The sequence below is a fragment of the Erpetoichthys calabaricus genome, chromosome 1 (assembly GCF_900747795.2).
Source record: "Erpetoichthys calabaricus chromosome 1, fErpCal1.3, whole genome shotgun sequence".
NCBI lineage: Eukaryota > Metazoa > Chordata > Cladistia > Polypteriformes > Polypteridae > Erpetoichthys > Erpetoichthys calabaricus.
The window spans coordinates 318,575,887-318,589,708 of record NC_041394.2 but is presented as its reverse complement, the minus strand read 5'-3'; the positions used below and the strand labels follow the sequence as shown (position 1 = coordinate 318,589,708).

The 13,822-nt window shown below is 40.2% G+C and overlaps 1 protein-coding gene across 2 annotated transcripts in view; it reads left to right on the top strand.

Moving 5' to 3' along the window:
* si:dkey-97m3.1 (fatty acyl-CoA reductase 1) overlaps window positions 1-13,822 on the top strand; it is a 316,542-nt gene that overhangs the window by 191,975 nt on the left and 110,745 nt on the right. Inside the window, exon 4 of one of the 2 annotated variants that reach the window (XM_028818027.2) lies at window positions 5,136-5,315. The exons of the other annotated variant lie outside the window; for it this stretch is intronic. Coding sequence (XP_028673860.1) covers window positions 5,136-5,315 — 180 coding nt within the window. The remainder of the gene's footprint in view (window positions 1-5,135; window positions 5,316-13,822) is intronic. 2 annotated transcript variants of the gene reach the window in all.

Genomic DNA, 13,822 nt, shown 5'->3' with positions numbered 1-13,822 from the left:
AAAAAAAGAACAAATTCTTCAACAGGTTCATCATATGCTCTTCAATTTAAAATAGGCACATGCATTAATATAAACCAATAAAACACTGAAGGTGGAAAAATATAAATAGTAAATAGTGGAGAAGTTCTCTTTTACACGGATTGCAACATCTCAAGAGACAGATTGCACATTTGTTCCATTGATGCCATGGGTGTCAGTGAAAGACCTAAGATCAGGGGTGGCCATTTATGACCCTGGGGGGCTGCAGTGTCTGCAGGTTTTTGTTCCAACCCAGTTGCTTAATTAGAAGCCAGTCCTCACCAATGAAATATCTGATTTAATTTTATGGCTCGTTAGTGTTTTAACTCTACGTCAGTTTTACTTTTCTTTTTTAACGATGCTTGTATCATCCAAGTGATTTGAATCCTAAAACGGATGAATAATTTTCAGTTCTTCACTTTCTCTTTAGTTTCCTTCTAAGTGCTTAATTAAACCAAACAGTGAATGATGAATATACACTGGTGGAAATGGAGACAAGCTACATGTAGACCTGCTGGTTCCTTTGCCATTTGCATCTTATTGCTAATCAGGAGTAATTAAAAACAGTGAATGTAGCTGTTTAAGAATAAAATAAACAATTAAGAGTTCAAAATCTTAACAAGTGAGTCAACTAAAATGAAGCAGAGAAATGCCACATGAGCAATAAGTGCTTCATCAGCAATGAATAATTTCTCATGAAGCAAATAGGGTGGAGCCAAAAACCTGCAGCCACTGTGGCCCTCCAGGACTGGTGTTACCCAGCCCTGATTTTAAAAGCACATAAATTAAATGAAGTTAATTGGAAGCAAAAACTAGTCACTAATTAAGAAAATGGTTAGAATGAAAACCTGTAGCCACTGTGGCTCTCCAGGATCAAATTTGGCCAACCCCGCATAAGATCAAAAGCACTTAGATACAATAAACTGTTATTTAACAAAGTTTAGTTCTCTAATAGTGCTTGGGTAGAAGCTTTTCAGTAGCCTGGAAGTGTGCGTCTTAATGAAATTATAAACGCCTTCCAGAAGGCAGCAGAGTACAAATGTGGTGGCCTGGGTGAGATGGGTCCCTAAAGATTATTTTGGCCCTTTGTAAACACTGAGTTCTGTATTTGACCTTTAGTGAACGTAACTGGGTGTTAGTAATTTTTTGTGCTCATTTCGTGACTCTCTAAAAAGCCTTCTTGTCAGCCACAGAGCAGCCAGCATACCATTCCAGGATGCCACAGGTAAGTATGCTTTACACAGAGCAGCGATAGAACGACACCAACAGCTGCTTGGACAGGCCAGCCTTCCTCAGCATCCTTAAGAAGTTGAGCTGCTTCTGTGCCTTCTTCACCAGAAAAGTTGTGTTAACAGACAATGTGAGGTCCTGGGAGATGTGTGTGTCAAAGAATTTAAAGCTAGGCACTCGCTCCACTATGTCTCCCTCTGATTTAAGTCAAGTCAAGAGTATTTATTGTCATTTCATCCATATACAGTAGTACAGCATACAGTGAAACGAAACAACGTTCCTCCAGGATCATGGTGCAACATAAAACACAGGACAGCGAAGAATCCACGACACTTAATATATAGTATAACAAGGTGCATGTGAGTCAAATGTGCAACCATGTGCATCACTGCAGAACAGAACACATATATCAGATATCAGTCCGGTCCATGAGTGTTCAGGAGTCTGACTGCTTGGGGGAAGAAACTGTTATGCATTCTGGTGGTGAGGGCCCGAATGCTTCGGTACCTTTTTCCCAATGGTAGGAGTGTAAACAGTGAATGTGAGGGGTGTGTTGGATCATTCACAATGCTGGTAGCTTTGCGGATGCAGTGTGTGGTGTAATTGTCCATGATGGAGGGAAGAGAGACACCGATGATCTTCTCAGCTGTCTTCACTATCTGTTGTAGGGCTTTGCGATCCCTGACCGTGCAATTTCCAAACCAGACAGTGATGCAGTTGCTCAGGATGCTCTCTATGGTTCCTCTTCCTGCCCCCTGTAGCTGATAATCAGCTCCTTTTGTTTTGGAGGTGTTGAGCTACGTCTGTCCATGCCACCATGTTGGTAATTGAAGTGATATAATAGTCATCAATGCTTATTCACAGTGTCAGAGGTACCTGAATCCAATCATGGTCTTTGTGTGGAGTTTTCACTTCCTTCTCCATATCTACATGGATTTCTACTTTGTATGTTGATTGCTTCTCCCACCACAAAGTTGGCCATGTTATGTTAACTGGCCAATATTTATGGCTAGATGTACTCTTTAATGGACTAGAGCTCCATCCAGGCTTGTGTCCAGCTTCGCAGTCTTTACTGCCAGGACAGGCCTTGGCTCTTTTGACACAACAATGAAATTTGATATTGCATACTGCTTTTCATGGAAGACAAATTAACAGAGCACTTTAAAATCCAAAATGTGTTATTTATAGTGAGGACTGTCACTAAAACCTTGCATGAGAAATGAATCGGCATGCTTTTATGTGTATGAAGTGAGTGCAAAAGATATTGCACTGGAAAGTGCTCTGGTAAAAATGACACTGTGAAAAGCACAATAAAATCAGTCTTACTTGGTAAACAATGTAAAGCTCATTGTAACAATGCTTACAACAGTAGGGACTGAGTCAAATGAAGATTTATTGATTTTCCTGTAAAAAGTTTCCTAATGATGTTTATTGTAAAATACGTTACTTGAAATCTGATTGTTTTGTTATGGGGCTTTTGGCAATATTGTGAATGGCGCAGCATCAAGTAATGCTTAAAGCTCACGCAAAAAGGCAAAGACATGGAGTGCCATTGATCACTTCCCATTGTCAAGTGTTTTCTGACAGGCCTCACTCTAAATATTGGGTGGATTTTAAAGTGCTTTGTGAATCTCTGCCTTGTAAAATGCAATGTGTAAAATGAAGTTTCACTGTTTTATAAAGTATTTTATAATATCACTCATGATAAAATATTTAATATGCACTGAAATAAAGCATAATTGATTGTTTTTCTAAAGTACTTTATGAAAGGCACTATGTAAAATGGGCATTGTCTGACTTGGCAGCACTTCGACAGATTGAGTACAAGATTCATACTGTAACTTAAAACACTAGATGAACCATTGATAGGCAGAGTATGGCTAAGTGGCGTTGCCCCCATTCTCTTTGGCATGGCATGTGTTATGTCCACTTTAGCTCTTATGCCAGGGAGCTCAAATCTGTGATTGCATGCTTAATGTCAACCCTCACCTCAATCAAAATCAAATTTCTTAATGAAGGAAAAAGTCAAGAAACTGTTAAAATGGACGTGTCATGGAATGTACTATGACCCTAATATCTGCTAGTCCCTCGATCATAAAAAGGGCCTGTTGACTACAGCAAGATCACACTCTTGCTAGCATAACACAGGCCTATCTTGGCCTGATCAGCAAAATTTTATGGACACACTTATTCACCAGCTGTCATCCAAATGATTGGACACCCAAGAAATCACTAAGGAAATGTCTCCTCTACTGTTTATAATGAAATGTAGGCCCCAGATTCCTCACTCTATGCATCTGCTCGAAGCCTGAGCTGTTTCTATTTTGGATGTAGCCTTCAACAAAGGACGTGAGGACCCCTCTTAACTCTAAGGGACTTCTAGTAACAGACTTTGAACCTGAAAATAAGTTGTGATGGTGTAAAGTGTGGGTGCCGTGCAGTCCAGCCTCGCTGTTGAAAGTAAGATGAGACCTTACATATAAGCAATGCATTTGTCTTGCAGAACCACTAACCCTGAAGAGGTCAAATTTTTGTATTATCATAAGTATAATGCCATGGAAGACCTCAAAAAACACTATAACTGCAGTATTGATGGACACGGAAAAGTAAAACTCATTCAACTTCGTATTAAGGGCTCTGATGTTTATACTGCATGTGACCTCATTGTGATGATAAAGGCCAACAAATGTTCTGTATTAGTATTTCTGGTGGGGTGGATGGCTGGGTCTTTCACTCAGCCAGGACGCCTCCATATTGGAAGGACTGGGGAAGAGAACAGAGCTGTGAAATAATGATGGCACAAGGACTGTTGGAGTCCTGCCAGACCTGGAAGTGCTTTCCGGGGGTAACAGATTGAGTGCCGGAGATACTCCTGGGTCTGGAGTTAAAAGTGAGCCCACAGTTGGAGTTGGAGTCACATGTGGAGGAGGTACTGGAACAGAGGAAAGAAAGTGTTGTACATTAAATCACCTTAATTGAGCTTGGACTGTTGTGGTGCAATTGTGTCTGGGGCTTGGGGTGCTGATATGAGAGGCCACATTCTACAAAATTAATGCAGGAAAAGTTAATAACACAAAGTAGAACCTACACTGATGGGATCCTAGTATCCATTTTTATTAATTCATATGAATAAATTGTACAGTTTTATTTTGTTTATTAAGTGAGTGTGTTTGGGGTATACAGGGGCATATAGTCTAGCATATTTCTGGGCCCACAGGGAAAAAAATGGTAGTGCTTGACATGACCATGGCATTACGAGTCCAAAAGCTCCACCAACAGGTATGCACTATTTCATTAATGTCAAACAGCATATATAGTGTTCCTGGATCAAGATTCATATGCTTATTATGAAGTACAAAGAGGACCAGCACCTGGGGGGCTAGTGTCGGAGGGCTGAGAGATGGCTAACTTGCTCATCGGCACATTGCTGAAGTGAAGGCACTGAGCATAGTGAGAATCATTTAATACTCATCCAGTTCTAAAACTTTTTTTCTCTTTTATTTATTTTATTTGTAGTGAAACACTGTATTACTTGGAAGAGTAGCAAAACAAGAATGGACCTGATTTTAAAAAATGAATTCCACTCTGCAGTACAGCATTTACCACATTAGGTTATTTTTATATGAGCAAAGGAAACACTTTGCGTTGACCTTTAAATGTCATCCATAGCAGCCTTCCACATTTCCAAAGAGTGCCCTGAGAAAGGAACAGAAGAGTATGTGGTGTAAATAGTTGTGGCTTTATCTAACTTGGGTAATAGAACCTCAGCTGTGATATAAGTAGCCATTATAATCCTATAAATCAGGGAGACTATAGAAGTCGGGATGTTTGAGAAGTTCTAAAGGTGTCTTGGTAGGAGCTGATTTTGGCTTTTTCCCTCTCTGCAGGCATGCCTTGCAGCTGAATGTGATTGCAACACAACAGCTCCTGGCCCTCGCCCGCCAAATGCAGACACTTGAGGCCTTCATTCACATCTCCACTGCCTATGCAAACTGTAACCGAAGACACATCGACGAGGTCATCTACCCCCCGCCTGTGGAGCCCAAGAAGCTCATCGATTCGGTGGAGTAAGTAATGCAGTCCTTTCCTTCTTTTCTAGATGTGTTAATTGTGATGTCAAACAGATTGATTCAATTAAGATTGACAAATCTCCAGGAGTGCAGCCTTTATTTAAGTTCACTGGGTGAATTAGTACTGCCTCCCTAAACCTTCTTATCAAAAGTTGTACCTTTGTTTGAAGAGATAATCCACTGAGTTACTGTAGGTAGTAGGGGAGCATATTCAATTCAATTGATTTCAGATTATGTTTACTTTTTACAACAGGGTGCTATACAATTTGGCAAAATCGTACAAAATTTGTTGATTAACATAAGAAATAAGACCAATGGCTTGAAAATTAGATTTTTTTTAAACTGATTTTTGACACATTCTAATGTAATATAAGCTCTTCCTGTCAAATGCTTGTGTTCTCCAAATGGACTTTGGGCCACTAGTCACCATTTTACAAGGTATATGGTGGGTGGCAAGTGTCTTTGAAACAACTAGTGTATCAGTGAATCTAATACTCAACTCTCTGCCATTGAGAGCATTATCAGGGCAACGTTTGAAATATTGTAAAAGACGGCGGTACACACAGTCTGATGACAACTGGGAGCACTGACATTTAGGATATACACGGAAATGATAACTAGATAGTTCGTTTGGAGTCACACTTTTGTCTTTCATTTTTGTACTTTAAAGTTGCCGTATGTTCTTCATGTTTATATTTGTGCTTTGACTCCTATCTGAGTTCTGACAACACTTCCTCAACTTTTCTCATTGCCTGGTCTTTTTTCTACATTAAAATTATAAAAGGCCTCATTGACTTGCTGCTTTTACCACCTCAAATATTTGGATTCATATTTAATAGTAAATTCAAATAATTCACAATAAATTATGGAAAACTCTGCCTTACATACCATGTAATTAAAATCTTTTGCATGAACTCTCTGAGAAGCCTATACTTTGGCAGAGATTTACTGATTAATTACTAAAGTTTCATTTGTGCCAATGCTGCTACTTGTCATTGTCTATATTCATCTTTAGGGCAATTCTGCACTTGAGTGGTTCAGTGATTAATATAAACTAAAATAATCAAAACCTGTTGATTGCAATTACCTGTTTATTACTGTAAGGAACCAAATAAGAAAACAATTGTCAACAATAATGCAGTGCAAAGGACGTGCCCATTTCACATTATAGGGAAGAGAAATTCACAGCTGCATGGTGATCTTGTGTTTTGTCGAGTAGGATCTTATGGTGACCCTATTTTCCTTTTTTTATTTTTTATTGTGTAGGCTTAACCAAAACAGCTCAAATTCCATACACTTTCAACACTTACAACTCGGCATTTCCTTCACCTTCCCTTCTTTGTCTTTAACTTCAGGTACTTAGAGTTAAAAATTAAAGCAGGCAGGAGAAAAAGCTACACTTTTAATTATGTATTATAGGTTATAAATGTTATTATAACTTTTGCCATACAAGTAAATAGGATGGGGCTTTGTAAACCAAGACCATACAATCTGATAATGCTGGATGTGTAATTTCAGGTGGCACAATAACTTAAAGTTGTATTCATTTCTTCCTGGACAGCTCATCATCTGCACAGGCCCAGGCGGCCTGCTTTCTTTAGGTCATCATCTGGTTTACTTTCGTCAGGATGCAACATGGCAGGGAGAGTGAGAGAGCAATGCCATTGCAAGCCCCTCTTCTTTATTAGCCCCTGTGCAGCTCCTGACAATCAGTGCCTTCCTGGACCATTCACAGATGGAATAACTCTGGCATAGCTCATACACCAGTCACTTTGTTTACTCAGTTTATGGCCTTTCTGAGGGGGATGGCTTATGAACTCATGGACTCATGAAAGTCCAAGCATAGCCACCACTCTCACACTGGTTTGAGGCGTGCCCAGCAAGGTTATTATAGTTTTGCCTTTTTATATTAATTTTTATTTCTATATTTTTTCTGACTTTACTTGTAGTACTAGGGTGTTGTACCGTGTTAGCCATTATGAATGTAGAGAAAAGCCAAGCAAAATGACACCTTTTATTGGCTAACTAAAAAGATTACAATATGCAAGCTTTCGAGGCAACTCAGGCCCCTTCTTCAGGCAAGACCTAGCTTGCATATTGTAATCTTTTTAGTTAGCCAATAAAAGGTGTCATTTTGCTTGGCTTAACTTTACTTGGAAATTCAGTTTAGTTTTAGTTTTAGTTTTCCTTCATCGTGTATTTTTAGTTTTAATTTAGTTTTTATTTCACAAAGACTTTTGTATTTTATTTTTATATCTATTAGTTTCAGTTTTAGTTTTAGTAATTATGGTATGGTTAAAGAGCTACTATGGGGTTTAGTTTTGTGTCACAATCAGACAGAACTGGATTTGGATATGAGTTTAATGTTAGTGGACGCTTACTCCAATACATGGTTTACTATTTGGTTTTGCTTTTCTCTGATAAAACCAAGCATTCTCAAAACCAGAGACTGAATATGAACAATTTTATAATTTTTAAAATATTTTCTATGTTATTTGTCCTGAACATGATTATTGGCACTTTTTTATCTCTTCCTTTTATTTATGGGCCAATTTGTAATCAAATTTATGTGAATTTTAAGGTTTGAGTTTTTTTTTTTTTTTTTTACAGTGAATGTATATAATATACCACACAACATACAGTATCCTGTTCCAAGACAATATGCTTATAATGAATGTCTTCAATATGACATTAAAAAATCTTGCATACTGGGCTGTTTTCTACCAGCCGTTTTGATCTTTGATTCCGTCTCAGGCACATACAATTTATAGACAGAATTTTGGCACCTGCAGGCCTGAAAAGATATCAAAAATCAGAAAAGAGATTCTACTGTGTTCTGACAGGTGTGGTCATGAAAATCATGGGGGCTTAGTAAGAACAAGGACTCTTAGACTTGAATCAGTGAGTAGACCCCACGTAGCTGTATTGCGGGAAACAAAGAAAAACAAGAATTTAGTGTCAAGGTTAGGGGCAGTGAGATTTGAATAACCCATCATGAGGACAGTAAACCTGTAATGAGCAGATCAAGAGCAGGTAACAGGAGTGCAGAGGGGCACAAAACAGATAGATACAGCATCTGAGGTTAAGAGCAATGAATACATTATCTAAACCTGTTTATCCAGAGCAGGATGGCAGGAAACCTGGAGCCTACCCCAGCAGGTTTGGAGGCAAGGCAGGAAAAATACCTGGTGTACAATATGTATGAAATGGCTGATATTAAGAACAAAAAGAATATGATGATTTCAACTATCTATTTTGAGAGAGAGAGAATAACTGAAAAAAGGGGGACAAATATTTTAAAACATAATTCTGCTACTGGATTATTTTCACAATAGTGGGTATTTTGAGCTGTGAATATAAACTAAAAAAAGAGAAGTTAATAAATTTAGAATAAATACAAAAACACATTAGTATGTTTAGTTTTTCACCTGTTGGCAGACACTCTTCACCTACCTACTTGTAGTTCAGTAGAGACATTGCCAACTCAGGAATTTTACAAGGTTTGTATCACTTCGTTGTTAAACAACTTTTTTAAAGCAAAGGTGATTGGTCTGCAACAATATGCTGATCTTGCATGATGGCCTAGTCAGTCTCTCAAACAGTGATGTTCTATTTTCAGAAAGGATTTCTCCTGTTCGAAGTGGCAGGTGAATTATTGTCAACAAAACGTGGACACCTGAGAAATAAACTGAAACGTTACTCACTCGTGATTTTTCTGGCCATATGGTAAAAGTGTTGTTGACCAGCACATTCCGACTTCAGGGGTTTGAAGTACATCTTGATATACAACAAGTGCAAAGAAATGCGGCACGTAAATCTTTACACGCCCACATTCAGCACACTCTGTCACCGCAAATGCTGTGTGAACACTCGCCCTCCATCTCCAGCCGCCGTTCACTGGATGAATATGTGCAGGCAGCTCGTGGTGGATGACTTTCTGTTTTAGAGTTAAAAGTTACAAGGGTTAAAGACTAATGGCAAGAATATTCATTCAAAAATGAAAACTAAAAATATTTGTAGTATATTATTGTTTCATTTCAGTTAGTCTTTCCAGCTACTTTAATAGTTTTGTTTAGTTTTAGTTTTTCATTTCGGCTTTGTTAATTATTTTAATTCAGTTAACGAAAATGTTTTTTTAATAATAGTTTCAATTTTGATTTTGGTTTTTGTTAACTATAATAACTTTGGTGCCCAGGCCCCCCACAATAAATGAACATCCTGAGTCAACCCTAAAGACTGGGGGTGTTGGTTTGGTAGACATCAAAGCACTGCTGTCCTTATCAATAAAATAAAACATGCCCCCCTGCAACACCGTCTAATATTACATTTGCTTTGTCTAGCTTACAAATAAAGACATATACAAAATATTTATCAACATATGTGCTAGCTATCACACTACAACATCTTATGTCAGGCGACATTTCCCAAGCATACTGCGCTCCTTGAGAAATACAGTCTTTTATCTCACAGGCTATTTCTAGTTCAGAAACATACATACATTAAAAAGGGCAGCAAAGGACAAATCTCTCAAACAATAGAAGGGGAAAAAAGCACTTGATTTTTAATGCTGGTTTAACTTCTTGAAAGAAACAGCTGTGATGGCACAGAAAGGTGGCGTATCATCAGAACAAGAGTCTCTTGTCATTTTCATTATTTGTGTGAGTTAAATTACCATCTACTCCAATCAGATATGGCATTAGTGATATCTGTGTAAGCAATCTGACAAATGAGGGAATCATGAAATGCAGATTAAAAACAGTTCCAGTGAATTGATCAGCTGTACCTTCGGCAATGAGACTATTTAATGGAAAAGAGTGAATGAAACAAGAACTGTAACAAAATAACTACTTTAAAATGCATGAATGTTGCTTGTTTTTTGCACCTAAGTGGGCTTTTTTGTGAATTATTGTGCATACTAGCCAACCCGTGGCGTACCATACGCCGCATAATCAGGCTGCTTTTTTAATGATTTTTAAGCACAGGGAGAAAATTAACATTTGAAAAATCGGTAATGTAATAAATCGCCAAGAAAACTAACATTTCATGTGCCCACCCCCAACTCGTCACCTGAGTCTTTTTCCTCTTTGCACAGTCCACATGCAGCTGTGAGTCACATAGACTTTTCATTGTTGTTTGCAGTTTTGGCTGATTTTCTATATATAATCCACCAAGTCACCCTGACCATGGTAGTACCTTGGGGGGGGTGTGTGTATACAAAGGGCAGGGACGTAATCAGTGCGAGCGTTTGACCCGCTAGCCATGTTTTTGAAAGTTTGGCCCTGTGCCTTATTAATTGTCATCGCAAAGGCAAATCTAACAGGAAATTGTCTTTGTGTTAAAGTAAAAGGCAAATTATCCGCGACAAACAAACTGTTTTACACGCTGCATACGCTGTAGTATACGCCGCATAATCACGCCGCTTTTTTAATGTTTTTTAAGCAGAGGGAAAAAAATGAACATTTGCAAAATCCGTAACGCTGCTTTCAGTAAGTACAATGCACACGTGTTTAATTTGTTGGCCACTTTTTGCCAGCCATCTTTTCTGGTTTGGGCTGCTTTTACAGTGTTACCGCTTGTGCATATTAAATCTTGAAATCCTTCGAGTAACTAATTAACTAACTAACACCCACCCACCCAGCTTGTGTGAAAAAAATGCGCCCGTTCTTTCATCATTTTGTTGCAGACTTGCTGATAATGTTTTCTAGACTCAATATACATTGGCTTTTCACTCAGCGCGAGAGCGCGCATTCATCACACAGCTGCGTTTGAAAAAACGACTTATCCCGGATGAGTTTCACTGGCATTAATGATTAGGAATCTGGTTGGAACAAAACCCTGCATCCACAGGGGTTCACCAGGACCGAGTTTGGGAAACACTGCTGAACAGAGACGAAACCGACTCAGGTGAGGAGTGGGGGCGGGCAAAGTAGTTGCAGCTATTGATTATTCAGTGTTGTTTGCCTGGGTGTCTGATCTGACTGACATGGCTATTTTCTGCGTATCCCATGGTTGTCTTCCGGCAGTGTGAATGCCTCGAGAGACAGGGTGTCCTTGTGTGGTGAGTTGTTGCAGTTTGTGACCACCTCGCCGACGTTATCCCAATTTGGCAAACAAAGCCAATAGCCATGTTGCGAAGTTTGAGAGCAACATTTTCGTCAATGACATTTTTCCAAAAAAACCCGACTGATAGAAACAGTTACCTGATGCAGGAATTTCTATAACATTAAAAGAAGTGATGTTTCCATGAAATACATTTGAAGCCGTAGCCATGGAGGGCAAAAGAACAGTCAACGTGGCTCACAGCTGGATTTGGACAGCAGCACAGACCAAAGTGAATATGTGTTTGATGAGCTGTTCCAGTTGGCGGAGGGGTAGAGTTTCTGGGCGGGGCTTCGTTGTTCGTTTCCCATGGTTTTCGATGGTGGACGTGGTCGGGTGTCGTAACCGAAACGAATAATGAAATGTCAACGTGGCTCAGAGGTGCATGTGGACTCCTAGCACAGACAAAAGGGACTAACTGGGTGGTCGGTGAGATTTTGTGTCCGGGCACATGAGCAGGCAGTGTGAATGCCTAGAGAGCAAGGGTAGATGCGGGCCGGGGAAAACAGAGTGTTGGTGGGCGGGGAAACGTCTTCCGTGTTCCTGCAGGACCAACTAAGAAGACGCATGTTTGTCGCAGATGCAAATTGCTGTATGTAGAGTGTAAAACAGTTTGCTATGGTGCACGCGGTCGTGCGTCGTAACCGAAAAGTCAACGTGGCTCAGAGGTGGATGTGTACTGTAGGACAGACGAACATAAATGACAGCGTTTTTTCCGAGTCGTCGCATCCGAGTTGGTGGGTGTGGCTCTGTGAGTTGTCGTCGTATCCAATGGTCTTAGAGTTGGTGGGCGTGGCTCCTTCCTGCGTGCGCCATGGGCGTCTTACTTGTCGGCGGCTTAGTGAATCCACGCCCCTTCCGGCGTGCTTTCCATGGGTGGCTACTTGTCGGCGGCTTAGTGAATTATATATATAGATTGTATGTGGTTATTTGCCTGAAACTCACATTATGAATTGACTATGTTTCAGTCTATTTTAACTTTGATTTTAACTGCTTATAAATGCAGTGTGTATCTCCATCCTCACTTTAGGGGAATCTGTGATCAGAGTGCATGTAGGTATGCTGAGTTTAAGATTTTAATGTTTTTAGTAATAGACAAGATTCGGATGGGGATTAATGGGTCCTTTGTGAGTTTAACATTGTCTGAGGGGGAAAAAACTGTTTATTAGACTTCCAGGCTCCTGTATTCCATATACGTAAAGGAGTGCCGCACACGTAGTATACAACTTAAGGACAGGGGGCTAATTGTCACAAGACTGCCTTCTCAGTATTAGTTAGATTGGCTACTCTGAGCAAGTCACTTCTTTTTCCTTGCTCCAATTGTTAAAAAAAATAAACTGTTCAAAAAAATTAAAGGAACACTTTGAAAACACATCAGATCTCAATGGGAAAAAATCTTGCTGCATATCTATACTGATATTGACTGGGTAATGTGTTAGGAACGAAAGGATGCCACGTCGTTTGATGGAAATGAAAATTATCAACCTACAGAGAGCTGAATTCAAAGACACCCCAAAAATCAAAGGGAAAAAAATGATGCGGCAGGCTTGTCCGTTTTGCCAAAATTTCATTGCAGCAACTCCAAATCGTACTCAGTCATTTGTATGTCCCCAATGTGCTTGTATGCATGCCTGACAACATTGGAGCATGCTCCTAATGAGACGACAGATGGTGTCCTGGGGGATCTCCTCCCGGATCTGGACCGGGGCATCACTGAGCTCCTGGACAGTCTGAGGTGCAATCTGGTGGCATTGGATGGACTGAAACATAATGTCCCAGAGGTGTCCTATTGGATTTAGGTCAGGTGAGCATGGAGGCCAGTGAATAGTATCAATTCCTTCATCCTCCTGGAACTGCCTGCATACTCTCGCCACATGATGCTGGGCGTTGTCGTGCACCAGGGGGAGCCCAGGACCCATTGCACCAGCATAGGGTCTGACAATGGGTCCAAGGATTTCATCCCAATACCTAATGGCAGTCAAGGTACTGTTGTCTACCCTGTAGAGCTCTGTTTTTCCCTCCAAGGATATGCCTCCCCAGACCATCACTGACCCACCACCAAACCAGTCATGCTGAACAATGTTACAGGCAGCATAACGTTCTCCATGGCTTCTCCAGACCATTTCACGTCTGTCACATGTGCTCAGGGTGAACCTGCTCTCATCTGTGAAAAGCACAGATCGCCAGTGGTGGACCAGCCAATTCTGGTATTCTATGGCAAATGCCAATCGAGCTCCACGGTGCCAGGCTGTGAGCACAGGGCCCAATACAGGACGTCGGGCCCTCAGGCCACCCTCATGAAGTCTGTTTCTGATTGACTGGTTAGAGACATTCACACCAGTGGCCTGCTGGAGGTCATTTTGTAGGGCAGTGCTCATCATGTTCCTCCTTGCCCAAAGGAGCAG